Source organism: Balaenoptera acutorostrata, chromosome 20 (assembly GCF_949987535.1).
Source record: "Balaenoptera acutorostrata chromosome 20, mBalAcu1.1, whole genome shotgun sequence".
Lineage (NCBI taxonomy): Eukaryota > Metazoa > Chordata > Mammalia > Artiodactyla > Balaenopteridae > Balaenoptera > Balaenoptera acutorostrata.
This window is the reverse complement of record NC_080083.1, coordinates 27,482,605-27,505,062: the sequence shown is the minus strand read 5'-3', so window position 1 is coordinate 27,505,062 and position 22,458 is coordinate 27,482,605. Positions and strand designations below refer to the sequence as shown.

The 22,458-nt window shown below is 51.3% G+C and overlaps 1 protein-coding gene across 3 annotated transcripts in view; it reads left to right on the top strand.

The window, feature by feature from the left end:
- Positions 1-18,043, top strand: part of AKAP1 (A-kinase anchoring protein 1) — a 32,701-nt gene extending 14,658 nt beyond the window's left edge. For all 3 annotated transcript variants that reach the window (XM_007176156.3, XM_057536400.1, XM_007176157.3), the window contains exons 2-11: positions 4,728-6,375; positions 8,861-8,994; positions 10,549-10,675; positions 11,204-11,331; positions 13,209-13,386; positions 14,711-14,861; positions 15,262-15,329; positions 16,217-16,290; positions 16,524-16,586; positions 16,992-18,043. In XM_007176156.3, the coding sequence (XP_007176218.1) occupies positions 4,752-6,375; positions 8,861-8,994; positions 10,549-10,675; positions 11,204-11,331; positions 13,209-13,386; positions 14,711-14,861; positions 15,262-15,329; positions 16,217-16,290; positions 16,524-16,586; positions 16,992-17,066 (2,622 nt within the window). In that variant the 5' untranslated portion in view covers positions 4,728-4,751 and the 3' untranslated portion in view covers positions 17,067-18,043. The remainder of the gene's footprint in view (positions 1-4,727; positions 6,376-8,860; positions 8,995-10,548; positions 10,676-11,203; positions 11,332-13,208; positions 13,387-14,710; positions 14,862-15,261; positions 15,330-16,216; positions 16,291-16,523; positions 16,587-16,991) is intronic.
- Positions 18,044-22,458: the final 4,415 nt, after the last annotated feature.

The following is a 22,458-nucleotide window of genomic DNA, read 5'->3' as shown; positions in this document are numbered from 1 at the left end:
AGCTATTTTGAGAAGCAGTTTACGTCTTGGTAACAACTCCCCCCTTACACACACACACACACACCAATGTAAGTCTGTGGCCTTGGGTCCTTGGTGTGTAAAGTGAGGAGACTGCCCCCTATGGATAGTGAAGACATAGGATTCTTTTTCTTCCTCTCCATCCCATTCCATTTAATCTTTTACCTGAGAGCAGAGACTTGCTAGAATACTATGGGAATCACAACTCTAAGCCTTGCTGAAATGGGATTAGAATAATAAGGAATTAGAATATAACTTTACTGACGAGAAGAAAACCTGTGTTCAGACCCCAGCCCCACTTCCTGTTGCACATGATCTGTTGGGTGGGACTTGATAGACTGCCTTATCCTGAGTGTGCCCGTCCCCCATAATCTCTTTTCCTTCTCAAATTTCTTTTTATTTATTTATTTATTTAATGTGAAGGACATTGAACAGAAAGCAAATCTCCATGATCTACCACCACCTTTTTGCGGGTGTGTGCAGGTTGTTACAGAACAGTGATTTCCCCAACTTGACTGCACATTGGAATCACCCGGGTTGAAAAAAAAAAAAAAACCAATGCCCAGGTCTCACCCTCAGATTCTGATGTAATTGATCTGGGTGCCACTGTGAGATTTTAAAAGCTTCCCAAGTGATGCTGATGGGCAGCCAAGTTGGAGAATCTCTGTTAAAGAAATTTAAAAATCTCTCTTTCCAAAAGGAAAAAGGGAAGACTATCTCTATTTGCAGATAAGGAAAAAAACAAGTTTGGGAAGGTTTGTAGGATACAAGATCAATGTACAGACCTTCCCCTCTTCCACAGCTGAAAGGCTTGGTATGGCTCCTTCCCAGTTTTTCCATGGGATTATGTGGACATAGACATCACATACCCACAGTGGTCTACAGCTTTTATTTTCTGTATCACGGCAATTTTTCCATGTCAGTACGTGAGAATCGGCTTCGTTCTCCAAAACTGGTATGACCGTGGAGTCTACAGTAGATTTAGCAGCCATTGCTTCGAGTCTTGTTTCAAATGATACCCCAGTGAGCACTCTTACATAGACCTCTGCCTGTGGTTTTTTTTTTAAGGAAAGATTCCAGGTGTGGGATTTTTGGGTCATAGGGTAGGGTCATCAAGGTGTTTTGTTTTGTTTTTATAAATTGGGGTATAGTTGTTTTACAGTGTTGTGTTAGTTTCTGCTGTACAGCAAAGAGGAGTTAAGTTCCCTGTGCTATATATAGTAGGTTCTCATTAGTTACCTATTTTATACATAATAGTGTATATATGTCAATCCCAATCTCCCAATTCATGCCACCCCACTCCTTTCCCCCCTTGGTGTCCATGCATCTGTTCCCTACATCTGTGTCTCAATTTCTGCCTTGCAAACAGGTTCATCTGTACCGTTTTTCTAGATTCCACATATATGCGTTAATATACGCTATTTGTTTTTCTCTTTCTGACTTACTTCACTCTGTATGACAGTCTCTAGGTCCACCCACGTCTCTACAAATGACCCAATTTTGTTCCTTTTTATGGCTGAGTAATATTCCATTGTATATATATACCACATCTTCTTTATCCATTCATCTGTCGATGGGCATTTAGGTTGCTTCCATGACCTGTAATTAGTGCTGCAGTGAACATTGGGGTGCATGTGTCTTTTTGAATTATGGTTTTCTCAGGGTATATGCCCACTTGTGGGATTGTTGGGTCATATGGTAATTCTGTTTTTCTATTCTACTGTCCTCCATAGTGGCTGTATCAATTTACATTCCCACCAACAGTGCAAGAGGGTTGGTTTCCTTTTCTCCACACCCTCTCCAGCATTTATCGTTTGTAGATTTTTTGATGATGGCCATTTTGACTGGTGTGAGGTGATACCTCATTGTAGTTTTGATTTGCATTCTCTAATAATTAGTGATGTTGAGCATCTTTTCATGTGCCTCTTGGCCATCTGTATTTCTTCTTTGGAGAAACATCTATTTAGGTCTTCTGCCCATTTTTTTTTTTTTTTTTTTTAAAAGAAACACTTTTTTTTTAAAAATTATTATTATTTATTTATTATGTTTATTTTTGGCTGTGTTGGGTCTTCGTTTCTGTGCGAGGGCTTTCTCCAGCTGCGGCGAGTGGGGGCCACTCTTCATCGCGGTGCGCGGGCCTCTCACTATCGCGGCCTCTCTTGTCGCGGAGCAGAGGCTCCAGACGCTCAGGCTCAGCAGTTGTGGCTCACGGGCCCAGTTGCTCCGCGGCATGTGGGATCCTCCCAGACCAGGGCTCGAACCCGTGTCTCCTGCATTGGCAGGCGGATTCTCAACCACTGCGCCACCAGGGAAGCCTCTTCTGCCCATTTTTTGATTGAGTTATTTGTTGTTTTGATATTGAGCTGCATGAGCTGTTTGTATATTTTGGAGATTAATCCTTTATCCATTGATTCATTTGCAAATATTTTCTCCCATTCTGAGGGTTGTCTTTTCGTCTTGTTTATGGTTTCCTTTGCTGTGCAAAAGCGTTTAAGTATCATTAGGTCCCATTTGTTTATTTTTGTTCTTATTTCCATTACTCGAGGAGGTGGGTCAAAAAATAGGGCCATCAAGTTTTAAGAGGGGTACAAGCTTCTCCTTTCCTTGGCCTGTACAATGCCTCGTCTGCACAGACTCATTAAAGTGGGTTCTAGATTTAATGTGGAGTAGAACCTGAGTTCAACCTCTTGGCTGTGTGACCTTGAGTTACTTTAACCTTCAGGATGGTAATACATATTCCAAACCCAGTGGTTGAGGATTAAGCAATGCAAGGGAAAGCATCTAGTGAGGTTCCATGTTTGAATCTGAAGCTCTAAGGTAGCATCATTGAAGTTTTCTACCTGAAGGGATTAATACAGTCTTCTGAGCCCTGGCCATTGTTTAACTCTGCTTTGTATTTTCCAATCCCATTGCTTCATCTTCAAATATTAGCAAGAAGGTTTATCTTTACAGTTGAAGGAGTTTCTGGAGATGACCCCTCCCACCCCTCCCCGACCCCCTCACTTTGGAGCAGAACACTTTTCCTCGATTCCTTCATAAGCTGTCATGTTGCTTGTGAATCCTTTGCTGGTCTTGTTCAATGGTCTGGGGTAGGGCTGAGATACTGTATTTATAGCAGGTTCTCAGGTGATGCTCAGTGCTTCTGGTCCATAAACTGCACTTTGAGAAGCAAAGTCTCCAGGACTTTTTTTTTTTTTTTTTTGCAGTGGTTGAACTTTTGTTGCCTCGCCTGAACATTAGAACCACCTGGGGAACTCTGTGCTCTGGTTTTTCCCGAGAACATTGATATAAGTAAATTGAACATTGACATAATAAGAGTTGTTAAAGCATTTACATTCATCTCTGCAACAAAGCACAAACCAAATTGAGTAATTCACCATGTCAGTGGAGGATTTTTGGTTTTAAGAAGACTTACAGTTTTTGCAGACAATAAAATTTGCTGTATGGGAGGCAGAGGATACAAGTGTGTATTCTAGAATAAGTTTGTCACATACCTCTAATGAGAGCTAACCCTGCTTTACAAGGATTAACACGTATCTCAAGTGATCTTATACCAGCCATCCTTTACAAGGTGTGTCCCCATCTTACAGGTGAAAAAAACAGTTTCTTGTCTCCTTTACATGTCTACCGCCTTCGTCTAGGCTCTTATTTCTGCTTACCTGGATCTAACGGACTAGGTCTTTAGCTTTCTTTCGCTTGATATACTCTTTGTCCTGCTCCCAGAATAAGCTAGAAACACAGTTTGGTGTGTGTGCCTTGCAGACCAAAGCTGGTTCTCTGTTGTCTACAGGAAAAAGTCCAGACTCTGCAGCGGGTGCAGGACCCTCATCGAGCCCACTAAACGACTTGACTCTCAAACATGACCCTATCTCCACGCCACTGTGTGTTTTACTGGTCCCTCACCTTGGAGTATCCCCTGTCCTTTTTCTGGGAGGGCTGCGTTGTGTCTTTGTTGCTGCATGTGGGCTTTCTCTAGTTGCAGTGAGAGGGGGCTACTCTTTGTTGCGGTGCGCAGGCTTCTCATTGCAGTGGCTTCTTTTGTTGCGGAGCACAAGCTCTAGGTGCACCAGCTTCAGTAGTTGCAGCATGTGGGCTCAGTAGTTGTGGCACACGGGCTTAGTTGCTCTGCGGCATGTGGGATCTTCCCGGACCAGGGCTCGAACCCGTGTCCCCTGCATTGGCAGGCAGATTCTTAACCACTGTGCCACCAGGGAAGTCCTCCCCTATCCTTTTAAAACTCTTACTCATCCTCTGTTCTGACTTTACTGCTGCGAAACTACTATTTCATTGACTCATGATTTTGGGGGTGCATGCGAGAGACATGTACATGTGGATTCCATTGGTATTTAAAAATGCTCCAACACCATCTGAATATTTAAGTGTTCTGGGAGTTTAGAGAACTAAAGCACTAAACATAACTAGTCCCTTGGGGGAACATAGGGAGAATTTGGCATCAAGAAGTGAGGCAGGAAGGGATTTGGTTTCCAGAGAAGGCTCAGCTTGTTCCAAGGGAGTGTGCATGGATGAGGGAGCAGGAGCGGGGGGAGGTGTGTCTTCCTGCTCACCCACCTCCAAGGATCACCCAGGGTCAGGGAGAGTGGGGGAGCAGAGGCTCTGCCGTCACCTCTTGGCTGTCTTTGCTGTGCAGTCATATCCGGATCCTCTTACCTGGCTCTCATAGCATCCCCTTCTCTCTTGTGTTCTCGCAGGTATAATTGCCTCAGGCCTCCAGGATGGCGATCCAGTTCCGCTCACTTTTCCCCTTGGCACTGCCTGGAGTGCTGGCGCTCCTTGGCTGGTGGTGGTTTTTCTCTCGTAAAAAAGAGCACGTCAGAAGCCACAACAAACAGATGGGGGCCAGCGCTGTGAAGCTGAGGGCTGGCCCTGCCGCGGAGGAAGCGGTCCCCGTGGAGGACCCGTCTCCCGGAGCAGCGGCCCCGCCCCCCGGTGCCGCCCAGCCGCCTGAGAGGGAGCTCCCCACCGCCAGTAAGCCCCCTGGGGAGCTGCCCGCCCTGCTGCGGGCACACCCGGCCTACCGGCGATCAGAGTCCTCGCGCGGGCTTCCCAGCACCGCGGACACGAGGTTTCGTCCAGGACCACGCAGAGAGGACAGTGCAAGGATGGAGCTCGCTCTGACGGGTGACGAAGCTAAGTCTGCTCCTCTAGAGTGTCCCCTGCCGTCCCCAAAAGGCGTTCCGTTCCCCCACGAAGCGGCTGAGGTGTGTAATCGAGAGACCGTGATGGGCAGGCCGGCAGGGTGGCGCCGGCAGGGCCCGCCTGCAGCCCCCGCAGAGAAGGTGGGCCCCGGGGAGAAGACCAGGGAGATGGGTGGCGCCGAAGGCACAGGTGACGCGGTGATGGGAGAAAACGTGCTGGAAGAAGGTCCCGTGTCCCGGGAGCAGGGCCCCGAGTTGCTGAGCAGCAGAGCCCCCAGCCTGGCTCCCTTGGGAGGAGGGGGAGAGAAGGGGAGGAGCAGTGTGCTGGCGGTGGGCGAGGAGCCCGTGGGGCAGTTGCTGAGTAGCTTCGTGGAGTCGGCCCACGCGGAGCTGGCGACGCCCGATGAGACGCCAACGCCCCGGGTCAGGGGGAGCAGAGGCTGGGACGGAGACTTCAGCCGCGAGCTGAGCAAGGAAGAGACCTTGGACAAAAACGAGAAGGTCGAGCAGGCTGCCTTCCAGATCATCTCCAAAGTGATCTTGGAGGCCACCGAGGAGGTGCTGACCACCACGATGGGCAGGATCGCGGGCCGGATGTATCAGGCCCCGGCTGCTCAGCCCCAAGGGCCGAAGGAGGAGGAGGGCTGTGCCCGAGCCAACCAGAAAACTGCCCTGGGCCAGCGTGCCGCGGAGCCTGCTCTGGCCACAGCGGAGGCAGCCACGGGCCCGGTGGGCGCCGCCTTCCCCTCCGCAGACCTGCTGGCAGAGGATCTGCCGCCACCAAAGACCTACGTGAGCTGCCTGACCAGCCCTCTGTCCAGCCCCACCCAGGACAGGAAGCCAAAGAACTCCACGCACCACATCTCCCTGGCCCCCTGCCCTCCACCGGCTGCCCCGCTTGGAGAGTCACTGGACGAGGCAAGCATCCTGGCAGAAGATGCCGCTTGTGTCACCTGCATGTCCAACAACGGCCAGGGCGTCCCCTCAGTGGCCTCCTCTGGGCAGTGCTCAGATTCTGTCAGCACTTCGGGGCTCGAAGACTCTTGTACAGAGACCACCTCCAGCCCCAGGGACAAGGCTACCACCCCGCTGCTGCCAGAAAGTACTGTGCCCTTCAGCAACGGGGTGCTGAAAGGGGAGCTGTCGGACCTGGGGGCTGAGGATGGATGGACCGTGGATGCGGAAGCAGATCATTCGGGAGGTAGGAGGGCCTGGGGTGTCCCTCAGAGGACCAGGGGGTCTCCCTTTATTTGGTCGAGAAAGGCAGCCGGCCTGCAGAAAGTCGGGGTACAGCATAGAGCTGGTGGGTAACTGCGAAGTTAAGCTGCCCTGAACCCCAAAGCCACGGGAGCTGTAACTTGGTTCGTCAGCCAGGGACCCTTCCCAGTCCTTCCGAAGGAACCAGCTCAAAGTTGGGTTCACCCATTAACCTAAGTGTGTCTCTCTCTCCTAAACGCTAACCTCGTAAATAGCTTTTTTTAAAAAAAAGGAGAGGCCGCCTCAGCTTTAATTCTCTTGAGTACCAAGAATGGGTAAGCTTTTTTAATGATTTATTTCCTTTTAATCATGTGCTTGTTCCCATGTCTTCGCCTGCTTTCCTTCTCCAGAAGCTCTTTCGGGGTAAGTGCCCAGAGAATGGCCACAGCCTTGAATCCTTGCGGGAGGCTCGCGCCTTCCTGCGTGTTGCTGTCACCTATTCCTTCGCAGAGAACCTCAGCCATTTCCTTTCTGTGCAGCTGCAGTTCCACCCCCGGGAAAGGGGCACTTTGGTAACGAAGTGTCCACTGGGTTTTTCGAGTGCTGACCCCAGCGTAGACAGTTCAGACCGCTAACTTACAGGTCAGCAGCTCCTGACCCTGGTTTTGCAGCTTGCCTGGGGTATTTTCATTTATCTCACGGGAAGAGGCCATGGATTCCCTCTGTGGGTATCCAGCTGGCTTGTCCTGGAGCCACTCCCTGCCGTTTCAGCTCCAGGAAGGTTGGGACTCTTGGGAATTTTACTGCTTTCAGCAGCATCTGGTGGGTACCACACACCTGTAAGATGCTATTGTTGATTAAGACACCACTGTTTTGTGTGTACCTCTAAAAGAAAAAAAAAATGCTACTGCTCATGAGTGTAGGAAGCCAGAGACCGTAAGATGCACCCAACTTAGGGATGTTAAAATGTTTTACAATTATTTTAAAGCATCTTAAAATGGGTGAAAATCTTTTAGGAATAAAGGAGTTTTTCCCTTTGCCTCTTGCCCCTCAGCCTCACCGTGCTGACTCCAGTTTGATTGTGGTAGCTACTCAGATGTGTCCAGGCTGCAGGGGAGAGAGTGGTGAGCAGGGAGGCGTGGGCATGGCAGGTGGGAGCAGGGTGGAACCACTAGCTGTGCCCGGCTCCAGGCTCGAGCCTTCCAGCATTCTCCCGCAGTAGCCCTGCCTTGGGCGCGAGGAAGTCAAAGCTTAGAGTGGCCCAGGGACCACCCAGCTGAGTGGAGCCGGCCTTGCCGGAGTCCTGGTGTGGTTGGAGCCGCCTCTAGGTGTCACTGGGGTGACAGGCCCGTCCTGTTCTGTCGGGCAGCGGCTGGGGGCCGTGTACGAGCCGAGCCCCGCGTCAGCCGCCTCCGGTTCTAGCAGGTCGGCTAAGCAGGCTTCTCTCCGAAGGGGTGGTGTTCCCTGCGTGAAGCCCGTCTGAGCCCCCGGGGTTGAAGGAGTCACTTTGCGGTGACTCGTCCTTAGCTGGCAGCAACGCCTGCCTCCTCGGCATCCAGGTAGAATGTGGATTGCTCGGCAGAGGATTATGTCCGTCCAGGGTTTGGAGAAACCATGTGGAAAATAACCTAGTTAGTAGACTCTCAGGGGTGATCTGCTTCTGGCAGTTGAGTCTTCCATATTTAAGCCAGAGCCACTTCTCTGAAGCTGGTCTGGCCCCCGTTTTCCTGTGATGGGCCCCTTGGCACACCCCGCGCGAGAGTGGGGCAGCCCCTGTCGGAGCCAGTCCCGCTCCCCGCTCTCTCCTCTCGGGACCGAGCTTTCCCTCCGGTTTTGAGCGGGGGTCCAAGACCCACCCTGAGCCCAGAAGAGCATTCAGAGGGGCACGAGTCAGGCCTAAGCAGAGGGAAGGGGGGCCTCCTTCAGTCACCTTCTCTGGCAGGGCCCTGTCCGGGATGAGGGCGATGGAGGACACTCTCTAGCTCTACTTGGCTGAAGGCCACCGCTTGTGTGCCCAGGCCTGGGGCCTTGGGGACCAGGGGCCCTTCGTCTGAGGGGCTGCATAGTTGGAAGGGTGCGGACCAGCTGTGACGGGTTGGTCTCCATGGGGGCCTGAACCTCCTTCAAGCTGCTGAGACCGTGGGACCTGCTGGGCCCCCCCCCCCACCGCCCCGTGGACCCCCCCTTCCTGGGCCAGCATCGGTCTCTTCCCAGTTCACCACTTGTCTCTGCTCCAGCAGCTGTGCTGGGCGCGGCTGCCAATTAAGCAAGTGGGGCTGTAAGTGACAGGCTAAAATTAGGTGTCTCTACACCCCCAGGCTTCCTTTCATTGGGGCTGTTCTGAGCCTTCTAGACTGCGAGTTGACAGTCGCCTGCCAAGTTTGAGGGAGGGGGCATGGGGCGGGGGCCTCCCAGGAATGCGAGTTTGGAAGTTGGATGTTATTAACTGGTCTGGCTGGTGTCTGTGCGTGTTGCTTCCTCCCCTGCAGGTTCGGACGGGAACAGCATGGATTCGGTGGACAGCTGCTGTGGCCTCAGGAAGCCTGACGGTTTCCAAAATGCCCAGGCAGGCTCCCATCCCAAGAAGGTCGACCTCACTGTCTGGGAGATCGAGGTGCCTAAGGTAAGGGCTGTGAGCTCTCGGTGCCCCCAGGCGCAGCGTCATCGGGCTGGGGGCAGGGGTCTGAGGGAGGGGCTGTAAACCGGAAGAAGCCCCCAGGGAGCCAGAGGCTGAAGGGATGGGAGCGCTCCACTTTGCCAGGGTCCAGAGAGCTTCCTGCAGAGTGAAATCCCTCCAGCTGCCTTCGGGAGCGTCCTCTTCAAACTCACAGGCCTGCTCCCCTCCTCTGGGGCTTTTCTTTTGGTTCTGGGGCTCAGATCTGTTTGGAGATGCCATCAAGACCAGACTGAGGGCAGGGGCCGGCCAGGAGTCCCCTCACTGTGCCCTGCTCATGCTCTCCAACGCAGAGTGTGTTTTATAATTGAGCACAGCATACATCTGTATCTTAGAGGGCTTGAGAAGTATAGCAGTGTTAGGAAGAAAATAAAAATCAGCTCTAATTCTACCCCTGAGAGTGACTGGGAAGACTTTTATTTCCTTCTCGTCTTGCACCCTGTGGTTTTTAAACAAAACTAAGATTATGTTGCTTTAATTAATGCTTTTAAATATTTAACAATTTAGTTTTCCTTTGAAAATGTAATTTTAACTGCATTATACATTGTGTGAATGTCAATTTACTTCACCAGTCCCCCAGTTCCAGGGTGCTCAAGTGGTTTCTAGCTTCTTTTCTAACTTACATCTTACTAGCTTGATTGTGATGTTTGTCTCTGGGGCTCAGAAATAATTGGCCAACTGCATTCTCCTGAGGCTCTTAGCCTCCCACCGAGGTGGAGACGTGGATTGGTTTGAACTCGGGGTCTAGGGGGCTGCTCTGCCCTGCGGTTCTGGCTCCCTCAGCTGTTTCTTCCCCTGGTGACCCTGATGGCAGTCCTGCCCTCTTCTCCTTCAGTGGTTGCAAAGGGTACACCCAGGCAGCTCTGGGTGAGGAGTGACCACGTCCCTAGCAGCTCCTCGGGGTGGGGTCGTTGGGGAATGTTTCAGGGCTTGGCTTACATTGTGGCTAAGTTTGGCTCCTCTGGCCTGCGGGGCACCTGTGTTCTGGAGTTTGGCAGCAGGAGCCCAAGGGTTCTTTCATAGACCTTTATTTTCAAATCGAGCCTCTTCTTCGGACCTGAGCAGACTTGGAGAGGTGGACGACTTGTAAATCAAACTTTGTGCTAGTGAAACATCTATCTCACAGTGTGGATCTGGGAGGAGAAAATAACTGCCTTTGCAGCTTCTGAATATGGGCCCCACTGTCGGGGATGAAATGGAAACTGCCGAGGCCTGGAACCATACTGCCTAGTTCAGCCGCTTAGTAGCTGTGTGAGCTTGGGCGAGTTACTTAACCTCTCTGGGTTTGTTCCCTCAACTGTAAAATGGTGATAAACACATGCTGTTTGTTTCATACATTTACTCTGAGTAAATGTAAGTGCTTAGAACCGTGCCTGGCAAGTGAGTGCTGACGTGTTAACAGATATTATGTTCGAGTCTGACCTGGTATAAAACAAAGGCAGGTCTTGGGGATGCAGGGAATTGATTTCTCATTAAGTTCTCATCTTTCTTTCTCTCTGGAAGCACCTAGTTGGTCGGCTGATTGGCAAGCAGGGACGGTATGTGAGTTTTCTGAAGCAGACATCTGGTGCCAAGATCTACATCTCAACCCTGCCATACACCCAGAACATCCAGATCTGCCACATAGAAGGTCAGTGGCAGCTACTGCCCTGTGTTTAGTTTTCTTACGTGAAATGTAAGTAACTTGAAGCATTTGAGTCCCAGTTGCTCCCCTTTTGGAATTTAAGCCTCTGAATGGAAAGCCCTGCTTCTCACCCTAGGTGAAGGGAGTGGGGCTTCCCTTTACCCTCATCTCCACTTCTGGTGCTTGAAGGAGACTCGGGTCCCCCCCGAGTCTGGTCTTCTGGTCAGGAAAGGTGTGGGCACTCGGGCAGGCCAGGGGTCCTGGGTTGATGGTGGATGAAGGCCGGGCCTCCCTGTCTGCTAGGCTCCTGTTACCTTGAGTGTAGTCACAACAATAGAGGTCTCGTTTGAAAGGTCAACAGGCGTCAAGCTTCTTTAGATGCCTTTCATCCTAAGGCGAGGCCGGGCATTTTGGCACATTAAAGATGTACCTGAACTCTAGGAAAAGTCCCGTGCAGTGGGAGGTGTGCCTGAGTTCACTTTTGCTGTTTGTCTTACCCCTGTGACTGTGTCCTGCTCCCCACACCCCACTCAGGCTCTCAGCATCATGTGGACAAGGCACTGAGCTTGATTGGGAAGAAGTTCAAGGAACTGAACCTCACCAACATCTACGCTCCGCCACTGCCTTCGCTGGCACTGCCTTCTCTTCCAATGACTTCCTGGGTGAGCATGCTCCTGGGGGCCGGGGCTGCCTGTGCCCCTTTCCCCCAACCTGCCCCAAACAGGAGACTCCCAAGACCGTGGGCCAGGAAGGCCGGGAGCGCACTGGTGCCTGTGCCCTCTCACCTCTGCCCTCCACCAGTCAGTTCTGCTTCTAGCCTGTGTTCTCTGGATCGGGTTGAGGGCCGGAGTGCTGGTAGGAAGCCACAGGCCTCTCGGTCCCTGCTTGGAAGGACCACTCTCCCCTGGCTCTGCCGCCTGGGCACCCTTTGTGTTTTCAGGGCATTTGCCTAGAAAGGATTATAAGTCTGTCCAGACTGGGTGTGTGCAGGCTGGCTCGGGACTCCTTAAAGCTGGTGCTGTGTCCTGGGTCACCTCTGAGACCTGGTTGGGACCCACCGTTTTGGGCTCGAACGGGCTCTTGCTGTGTCGTTGTTCCTTCCTCCTAGTTGAGCCAGGTCTAGCGGTGGCCCTGGCGAAGGATCCCCTTCGCCTTCCTGCCTCACGGGAGGTTCCTGGGTCATAAAGGAGAAGAACCCCTGCCTGCGCCCGCACCCCGGAAGCCCTGGCAGAGGGGGAGCGGGCGCATTGGGGGCCCGCGTGCTGGGGCTGCAGGCTCTCTGGGGCCTGTCACCCTTCTCTGCTGTGTGCCCCCAGCCCTGTTGAGCCCCGTCTCACCGGGAGTGGAGCTGTAGGGTTCTGAAGGCCGAGAACACTGCATTTCACAGGTGGAGTGAATGTGCAGCTCCAAGCAAATGGCCTCTCTGGATTTTGTTTAGTGGAGGGTATCTTCCTCCTTCCAAAGACCCTTGTGCTTTGCGGGAAGAGGTGAATGTCCCTTTCCTTTCCCATGGGTATTTGGGAATGGGCTGAACCCCACTCCATGCTTCACTTCCGAATCATAGGGTTTTTCCCACGAGGTTCGATCCCAGACCCACTCTTTTTTTAAGTAATTGAGTGGTTGGTGAGGCTTCCTCCCCTTGTGCTCTGTGGCTGGGTGGGACTGGAGAGGTGCCTGTCAGCCGGCAGCACTGAGAGGACGGGGGCGGGAGCAGGGGGGAGGCACAGAACTCCCAGCCAGAGGCTCTTTTTGTGGCCACCTGGCTGGGAGGTGGAGTAGATGCCCTACTGTGTCCAGCGCACCTGGATGTTGCCTTAGTATCAGGGAAGCTAGTGCCTTAGGGACAGTTTTTTTTTTTTTTGAGAGACCGATCTTGGCCTCTTCTAGGGTCTTTAACATGGGACCTCGCACCGAGCAAACCTACATTCCGAATCCCAGAGTGGGAATGAGTTGGGAGGATGTCTGTGGAGAGTCGAGAAGAACAAATGACTCGGACTATGCAGACCTTGACAGTGGACCTGACCTCAGGCCGCTGCTTGCTGGTAGAAAGGCAGAGCAGAGAGATGCTGTCAAACTGGAACTCCTGGGGTCAGCTGCCGGTCCCAGTGAGCTAGCTGGCTGAGGGGTCCGAGGGCCGGTCTACCTCTTACTCTTGTTCTCAGGGGCCACCTCATTCCTGTCTGCCTTCCCTGGCTCTTATAGACTCTTGAAGAGGCGAGGGAGGGAAGTTGTGCCCAGGCCAGTGGGAGGCGGGACGTTCCATCCACAGCTGGCTCCTGGGAGCCTCTCTGCCCAGCTGAGCTGAGGCCGCCTCTAGTGGTTACTTGTGGTATTGCAGGGCAAGGGCCACAGTGGAGCCAAACACTGCACGGCTAAAGTAGTTTTCCTTGAACCTCTGTCATCTGGGTGCCATGTTGCTTTGGGTAGTCATGCCTTTTTCAAAGATGTGCCAGTTCAGAGACTTGCCCTGGGGCCTCGGTGCTTGTCCCAGACATGAGAAGAGTTGCTGCAGTGCTCACTACCCCTCTCCTCTCTGCAGCTCATGCTCCCGGATGGCATCACTGTGGAGGTGATCGTGGTCAGCCAGGTCAATGCTGGGCACCTGTTTGTGCAGCAGCACACACACCCTACCTTCCATGCGCTGCGCAGCCTGGACCAGCAGATGTACCTCTGCTACTCTCAGCCTGGAATCCCCACCTTGCCCACCCCAGTGGAAAGTAAGTGCTGCCCTGGGGGTCAGAGGGGAACCTGGGCTCTGGCCAGGCTTGGGGAGAAGCGTTGGGGGGGTCTCCTGTTGTTCTGCCCTTGGTCTTGACCGGGAGGAGGCTGCTCTGGACCCTTCATGGGAACAGCATCCCTGGGTTCTTGCTGTTGGCATGGAGTGTGCTGGGCTGAGTTTCCTGGCTAGCCCAATATGGCGTTTCCATCGGCTGATGGAGGAAAGGGGTCAGAGTAGAGTGTTGGCACCTGGGTTTGGATCCAGCTCTGCTACTTACCTGTTGAGTGGGGCTGATGCCCACTTGATCTAGGAATTGCAGTTGGCTACTCTGTGTGTTAACACATGCACAGTACCTGATGCAGATGCAGGTCCCATAGAAGATCCCCAAGTGCAACAAAGTCCTGTGGTAGGTTGGGTCATCTCTAGTCGACAGGTGAGAAAGTCAGTGACTTGCCCAGGTGGTCCCTGTGCAGGAGCTTCGAGTCAGTGAAGTCAGTGACTTGCCTAGGTGGTCCCTGCGCAGGAGCTGTTACCTTTGTTGCCCTCGTTAGCGGGAATCGAATGTCAAAACGTGTCTCTAACCCACCCCATCAGGGACTCCTAACCTGGAGCCCCCAGAGGGCTTTAAGGCGTAAAGAAAACCTTTGAAATTTCGGTAGCACTTTTTTTTGGTTTTTCTTTTAGAGGAATAAGGATTTCACTTTTGTCAGATTCTCTGATGTTGCTTCAACCCAGAAGTAAAGACCAAACTGGAGGCCAGGAGGTGACTGCGCCAGGGGCTGCCTTTAAGGGTTAGGACACAGTGTGGCCAGCTGTGTCACAGGCCCCCACCCCTGCTACCCCAGGGTGCGGTTGGTGACACTTGGGGGCACTTGCTCTCTGGCCTGGTTGGCTGCCCCGGGCATTAGTGCTCTCAATACCTTCCTGAAGCTAAGGCCAGAAGAAGTGGGGTTTAGGCCTGGGAGCCTTCTCATGAGCCCTCCATCTGAGCTGTCGTGGGCCAGAGCAGGTGCTAGCAACCAGCCACTGAGATCTGCACTTGGAGGCTCTCCTTTCTTCTGGGACATTCCCTTAAGAGTATAAGGCAGATTTGCTGGTCCATTCCCTGAAGTTTGGAATTTACTTGGTTTATTCCAATTATCTGTGTCTACCTCTGGCTTCAGTAAGTCTCAGAGTAAACAGATGTGGATGAACACTTTTTGGTCTGCGTAGCTTTTTGGGCGGCATAGATGCAAGGCGGGCCAAGTCCCTCCCTTGGGGGATGCTTGCTGTCGCCCTGCCCTGCGCCAGGCCTTTGCACATGCTCTCGTCCTGCCCTGCAGTAACGGTCATCTGCGCTGCCCCTGGCATGGACGGTGCCTGGTGGCGAGCCCAAGTGGTAGCCTCCTACGAGGAGACCAATGAAGTTGAGATTCGCTACGTTGACTACGGTGGATACAAGAGAGTGAAAGTAGACGTGCTCCGGCAGATCCGGTGAGTCGGGTGTGGTTTCTGCAGAGCTGGAGCCTGGGACGTGGGTTGATTCTTCCCTGCTTCTGCCTACTCTGTTTTAGCAGAGTATGATATAAACAAACTCCATGCTCGCCTCAGCCAGACGGAGCTAGAAAGGCCCGTCTGGTAGAAGAATTCCCCCAAGTGTCATTCGGCGAAAGTGAGGCGGCTTCTCTTTGGGAGCTGGATGCAAGCAGCGCCTCTGAGGCCAGGCCTGCGGCAGGGCGAGCTGGGCGCTGTGGCCTGCTGCCTGTCGTGTGTACCTCCGTGTGGCTTCACCCTGGGTTGTGGGGGTCATGGCGCTAAGCAGAAGGTGACCGTCAGCCCAGAGTGAGTCAGCCGTGAAGTCCGTGTTCAGCTTGTGCCCTTCTTGCCTTTCTAGGTCTGACTTTGTGACCCTGCCGTTCCAGGGAGCAGAGGTCCTTCTGGACAGCGTGATGCCCCTCTCAGGTAACAGGTGGGGCCTCTGGCTTGGAGGGGTGCAGGCAGGTGTTGAAAGTAGGTCTTTCTCTTTGAGACCCTTGTTCTCACCTCCAGGGCTTAAGCAAACACAGATGGCTGCCACTCTTCTGATGGAGTAGGTCTGGGCGGAAGCCCGAGAACTTGCATTTCTAACAAGTTCTCCAGTGATGTCAGTGCTGCTGGCTCGTGGACCACCCTTCCAGGTCCACTGTTGTAGACTCTACCCAGGCCTCCAGCTTTGAGAGGCTTCCAACAGAGGCACCTCCCAGAACGTAGTTCATGAGCCGTTCCCAGACCTTAATCCTGCCCCTCCCGTCCTCACTGCCTCTCGCCTTGGGTTTGTCCTTGTACAAGGACGTGACCTGTATAATCTGACAGAGAATGTGGTCTGCGTGCCCTGCCCACTTAGAGTCACTGCCTGAATTGGGCTGTGTGGCCAGCTGCCTGGATCTGAGTTCCACCTACATTGCTCTGGGAGCTGGTTGACCTCTGGCCACTGGCCTGTGTCTCCGTGTTCTCACCTGTAAAGCGTGTTCTTGATTCGGTGTGAGAGCACATACAACCTTCTCAGTCCACTCGGCCCCCAAATAAGTGGTGGTGGTGGTGGTGATATTTCCGCTGAAGGCAGAGTTTCTGTCCCTTTGGCCCTCCGTCCCCCAGTGGTTGGCATGCAGCAGGCACCCCGAGTGTACCCACTTGGAGCCCCGGGGAGGCTTGGGGCTCTGAACCTGGTGTAGGTGTGCCTATGCCCCGTGGAGTTCTTAAGTCCACGGGAGCGTGTGAAGTCTTCTGCTTGGAAAACACCTGCCAGCTGTGTGAGTGACGAGTACCTCGCCTCAGTGAGAGTCTAAATGCTGCTTTTCCTTCTCCTAAAGATGATGACCACTTCTCACCTGAGGCAGATGCAGCTGTGAGCGAGATGACGGGCAATACAGCACTGCTGGCTCAGGTGTGTGGCTGGGGGGCGTGGGGCAGGCTGGACAGGGTCTGTCTCAGGAGCCTCCGGCCTGGCATCTGCAGTCCCTCCCGGCCTCGCCTAACTCTCTGGGCTTCTTGGGAACCGACTCTTCGGAGCCTGCTTTCCTGTGGCTCACGCTGCGGCTTGGCCGGCAGTCTTTAAGGAGAGGTGCGTGACGTAGCTTTTAGACGTGCTGAGGAGGGTTTTGTTTTTGTTCTTTTCAGGTGACGAGTTACAGTCCAGCCGGCCTTCCTCTGATTCAGCTCTGGAGCGTGATTGGAGACGAGGTGAGTTCTGTCCTCCTTCCCCTTTTAACGTCCAGAGACGCGGTTGGTGGCCACAGTTGGGAGTAATGCTAGTGTCATCTTCGTGGGTAGAGGCCGGAGATGCTGCTAAACATCCCACAGGGCACGTGACAGTCCCCACAACAGAATGTCTGTGAGCCTTCCTGGACCTTGTCCATTTGGGTTTTCCCCTTCATCTCCTGGTCCTAAAGCCGAGATTTCCTCAGCCTATTGGAAAGGCTGTTTGCATGCCGACAGAACCTGTTGGCCCAGAAGGTGAATCAAATTTCCACCCCATGACTCAGGCGCCTGCAGTGGCAGCCTGGGCTGTGAGGGGGGAACCCACGCTGGCTTGGGAAGTGGTCCCTGGTACCGTGGCCATGCTCTCAAGGGACCTCTCTCTCCTAGGTGGTGTTGATAAACCGGTCGCTGGTGGAGCGAGGCCTTGCTCAGTGGGTGGACAGCTATTACTCGAGCCTCTGACCCCGTCCCCACGCCGCTTCTGGAGTCTTTTTTGCACTGTTGAAATTGGGCTTGGTACTCAAGGCAAAGACTTTACATCAGAATTACAAACATTTGTCCTGCCCAGAAAGTCCTTTCTTTCTGTACTGTAGTCATGTTGAGATGTTTCGTCTCTGAGACAAGGAAAGAACTGTGGGTTCTTTTCAAAGCCATAGATAGCATGGCGTGTAACAAGCCAGTCTGCTTAACCTGGTTACAAGCTGTTTATTTAAAAAAAAAGTGGAAGGAAAACTGTCTCAACTAGGTTGTCCTGCCCCCCTCCATTCCGTTCCTCCCTTATTCCTATTTCCTCCCCTCCCCTCCCCAAACCCAAACCCAAACCCAAACCCAAACCCAAACCCAAACCCAAACCCCTGTAGCAGACAGGCCAAGGGAGGTGTTGCTTGTGGGGAAGGGTTTCTTTTACCTTTAGAGCCTCTCTTCAGGGAGCAAGACATGAACTGACTGATGGGCATCGATCACGTGTACAGCTTACAAATGAATTTATGATATTTAACCGTTTTTTATAAATTCCATCTAGGTCTCTAAGAAGGCAGACTTTTTAATGCATCTGTAAATACAAAGCAATCATACCTCCAGCCTCGGTCAGTGGGAGACGGGGGAACCGTTGTCTTGCCAAGCCTGATTGTAATTTGTAACCATTTTCTATTTGTGCAAACTCTGTAAATATGTTTAAAAAATGTAATTATTTTGTACAAGATACACTGGAGAACAAAGGGAACCCATGATTTTTCCACATCCCATGTTGTCTGTGAGCAGAAGTTACTTGTGCCGGCTACTGCTGCCCGTCCCAGCTCCCCTCGCGTCCTGCGTACCTGACAGCGTGACTGTATGGTATAGGTGTGATCCGGGGATTTTTTTTTTTTTTTTTTTTTTTTTTTCTGTACAAATTTGTTTAAAAAAAAAAGAAAAGCAAAAAAAGCAGCTCATTGAATTACCTTGCAGTGGTCTGTGTTTGATTCTTTTTTAGACTGCATTCAGCATTGTGCAGTTTAAATAACTTAAACTTATAAACTTACATAAATCTCAAATTGTATACACTATAACTTGGAGTCCATTTTTTCCATGGTGAAAAAGGGGAGTGAAGGATGGTTGTAAGTGTGATGGGCTGTAGGGTCCCAACTAAACTAGGAGACCCATGACTCTTTGAAGACAGTTTAGCCAGAAATTTCTATCTGGTATTTTCCCCGCCTTTGCCCCACATGGTGGCAGCCAAGCTTCCTCTGGCTTCCTCCAGTGATGGTCTCAAATAGCCAGGCTTGAGTTTAAAGCACTGGTTTCCCAAATTCTTTGTGCATTCTTAATAGATCTGTGAAGTTATTTAAGGTACTGTAGTGCTAAGAATGATATAAAAAAATACATTTACATGGTGAGAGCAGAGCTAAGTCTTGATCCAGGGGTCCCTCCTCTTAAAGGTAGGCCCAGGCCTCTGTGCCTCTGGGCTTGCCCACCCGTCCAGGGGTCTCTGGAGAGCTGAGCTGGCCCCGGGGTCCTTCACACTGAAGGCGTCCTCCTGCAGAGCTGCAGCCACTCTCCCGGGCTGTGGGTACCAAGTGGATAAAATAAAATCCTCACTTTCCCTCATCTGTGGGATCAGGTAATGGTACCAACCTCGTAAGGCAATGAAATGAAATGGAAATGTTGGGTTGGCCAAAAAGTTCATTTGGGTTTTTCTGTAAGGTGTTACGGGAAAACCGGAATGAACTTTTTGGCCAACCCAATATCTCTGCTTGTACAGAGCTTGGCCCGCTGCCCGCTCTCATGTGGTCTTAGCCGCCAACAGCCCTAAGTCCCAGCGGCAATTGGGTGTGACTTCGGCCAAGGTGGATGATACTCCGGTCTAAGCTTTTTCCCTACAGTTTGGATCACTGGAGCAGGAAAGGGTGTGTGGGAGCCTTCAAGCTAGTTTGAGGAAGGCTCACAAAGCTGGGTGTGCAGGTTTGGTCTCTATCTTTGCGAGCCATGGAGGGGTTTTGATGGTGGGAACCACATGATTCTGGTGCAGGGAGGAGGATGGGCGAGGTGAAGGAGCAGAGACCAAAGCCAGGGTGGTCCAGCCGAGACAGGCTTCCTCTGGGATGGCTCTTGGTCTGACAAATGACGGGGTCAGGATCATTGGATAAGGCCCCAGGATGGGGGAGGGGAGGGGAGGCCGTGGGGATGCAGAGGTGGGCTGTGCTTGGTGTCTCGGGTTTTAACCTTCAGGGTTGGAATACTGGAGGAAAAGTGAGTTGGAAGTTGCTGAAAGGCATGTACTTTTTGGATAAACACTTCTTAGATTGCTGTGGGCCTTTGATTAATCTCCAGAGTTCTGAAAAAGTTTGAGTTTGACCATTGTGCCGGTAATCTTACTACTTTTACAGAGGAGTGGGTTTACGGTTTTACAGAGGTGCTTATTCCACCCGGCCAGACGGCGACCCTCCGGGCGAGTACATTTTTGATATGTTCTTTGAATTACCTGTGGGCCATCCAGCGGCCAGCTTAAGTGTGAACTTGACCTCTTGGGAGAAGCTGGGGCTGGGGAGGGTGTAAGGGAGAGGTGGATGGCTGAGCCCAGGAGCTAGAGCATCCAGCCTGTTCTCATTGCAGGTGTTTGTGTGGACTGTAGCCCCTCTCTGGTTCTTGGGGCCCTGCTGGGTACGGGAGGAGTGACCAGACCTAGTGGGGTGTCAGCGTGGAGGCTGGGTTCTGGGGTTATTGCTGCACCTTGTACAGCTTAGAGGTGGCACCTAACCACTGCAGGCTGAAGATCGAACAAGGTTTAGCTGGAGAACTTCCTGTCAGACGCCGTGCTCTTTTACAGGTAATACTTATTAGTCCTCATGACAACCCAGCGAGGCAGGGCCTGATGTCAGAGGTAGAAGATGGGGACTAGACCAGTTTGCAGATGGAGTGGAGCTGAGACTCAGAGCCAGGTTCTCAGCCACGACTGCTCTGTAGCAACATGAGGATGATCGTGCCTCGTTCCATGTCCCCGAACACACGCTGCAGTGGCTAATTGACCAGCCCACAGGAAAGCTTTGGAACTGAGAATTGGAAAAACACTGGCGGGAGAGATCCATCATTTTGCCTGTTTGAAAAATTAAAATTTATGTAAACAAATCCAGGAGAAACTTGGCAGCATCTAGGCCAGAGAGTGAACATTCTTAACTCTATGATGATCAAAAAGGAAGACTAAGACTCCGTGAACAAGTGTCATAAAGGATGCGGACAGAAAATTGAAAACCCAGGCCCATTTCAGGACCAGTGCCGTCCAGTAGACATAGTTTAAATTTTCTAGGAGCCTCAATAGAAAGGAAAAAGCAGATGAAATTAATAATAGTTTAACCCATTTTTTCAACATGTAATGGACATCAGAAATATTGAGCTATTTTACAGTGTTTTATACTGTTTGGAATCCCATGTGTATATTTTACACTCCAGCCTGTGGGTTCAGACTCACGGTAGCTCAGGTGCTCCATGGCTACAGGTGGCTGGAGACTGCCACTCTGGACAGCTCAGGACTGGACTATTCTGTTGGTCACCATCACACCAGTACTAACAGCCTCATGGATATGTTCTTACTCAAAAAGTGCTAGATTCTTTTGTGTATTTTTTTTCTCCAGATGAACTTTAGAATGATTTTTTGGGGGAGGGGATCATGGAAAACGTTCTATCACATTTGAAAATAATGCATATTGTTGGTTTGGTATAAAGTTTTATGTAATCTGTTAAATTCAGCTTGTAAATTATTTAAGTCTGTTTTTCTTTTTTGCTATCTCCCTCCGCCTCCCCCCCTTTTTTTTTGGCCTGTACTATCTGTCCATTTCTAAGAAAAGTACATTAAAGGATTGTATATTGGTATTATCATGTTTTCCTGTTTTTCCTCAACAGCTGCTTTTTATAAGTTTTGGTTGAAGCTTAGTTTTAAAAAGCTCGTGGGAATTCCCAGGTGGTCCAGTGGTTAGGATTCTGGGCTTTTGCTGCTGTGACCCGGGTTCAGTCCCTGGTCAGGGAACTGAGATCCTGCAAGCCACGTGGTGCGGCCAAAAAAAAAAAAAACTCATGAATGGTATTTTCTCATCAACATAAAATGTCTTCCTGTTTGGTGCTTTTTGTTTTGAACTTACATTCAAAAGCATCTTTTCTCCATCACTTTACAGGAGGTAGGTGGTTTGTAAACAGCACATTGCTAGAATTTTTTCTTTTTTGGTGAAATCTGGAAAGTCAATAGGTGAATTTAACTTGTTGATTGTGATCACTGTTGCAATATTATTTGTCATTTAGTTCATTTTCCTATTATGTTTTCTAATTGGCTCTTTTTTTGCTTTCATCATTATTTGTTAGGTCAAAAATTTTCCCTGTATTAAGTTAGCATTCAACGTCTTGATTCTATGTTATCAGTGGATTTCAGTTATCCACTTTCTCCCTGAACAAGAAGAAACTCAGCAGAATGTCAGATTTCTGCCCTTCCTACAAGTGCACGCACGCACGCGCGCACACACACACACACACACACACACACACACACACTGTCTCCTGGGTTTTATTGAAATCATCTAGAATTCAGTTCAAGATTACAAACTTCTTACATATGCCTGTATCTCAGGAATCTTTTAATGGTGATATTGAACTTCAATCATGTTATCAAGAAAATTTTTGGTCCAACTCCCTATTGGGAGCTCTGTTTGCTCACCTGTCTCTTATATACCTGTTCCCAAGTTCTTTATTTTGATTCACTTTTGTCTGTTGTATTTGTTTTGAGTTTTTTTGTTTTCTGAACAGGTATGAATCCTTGCATGTATGAATCCTGTCTTTTTGTCCTGACACACCAGTGTTTGTCAGGCTGAGCATCTCTGCTGGAGTGGACATCTCCTTGCCAAAAAATCCACCCTCTCTCCCCCTCCACACAGTAGGATTGCACATCTTGGCACTCGGGCATCTCAGCAAAAGGTGGGTCGAGGTGGCCTTTGTCCCAGGACAGATGCTTCGAGAGCCAGCGTGTGACTCACTGGGCCTCTCCCTCTGGCCCAGCATCCACCGAGTTCCCGGTGGAGACTAGTCCACATGCCTGGGTCCTGGCATGAAGATGGTGTAGGACAGAGCTGCAGCCAACCCAAGACACCTCGTGTGTTGTACGAAGCAGGTCTGGCATGAGTCACGAGGTCTGGGGGTCACATGTGGCCTATACTAGCTTGTCCTGATCAACAGAACCATTCTGGGTCCCAGACTTTCCTCTGAGGACTCAGAGCTCTGGCCATGGCCTTGGGGCAAGTTCCTTGCCCTCTCTGTCCCCTTAACCGAATTAGTACACAGAGGTACTTGCCAGGTTTGATTTTAGACTGATCTGTAAGGGCCTTCCTGGAGATTCCTC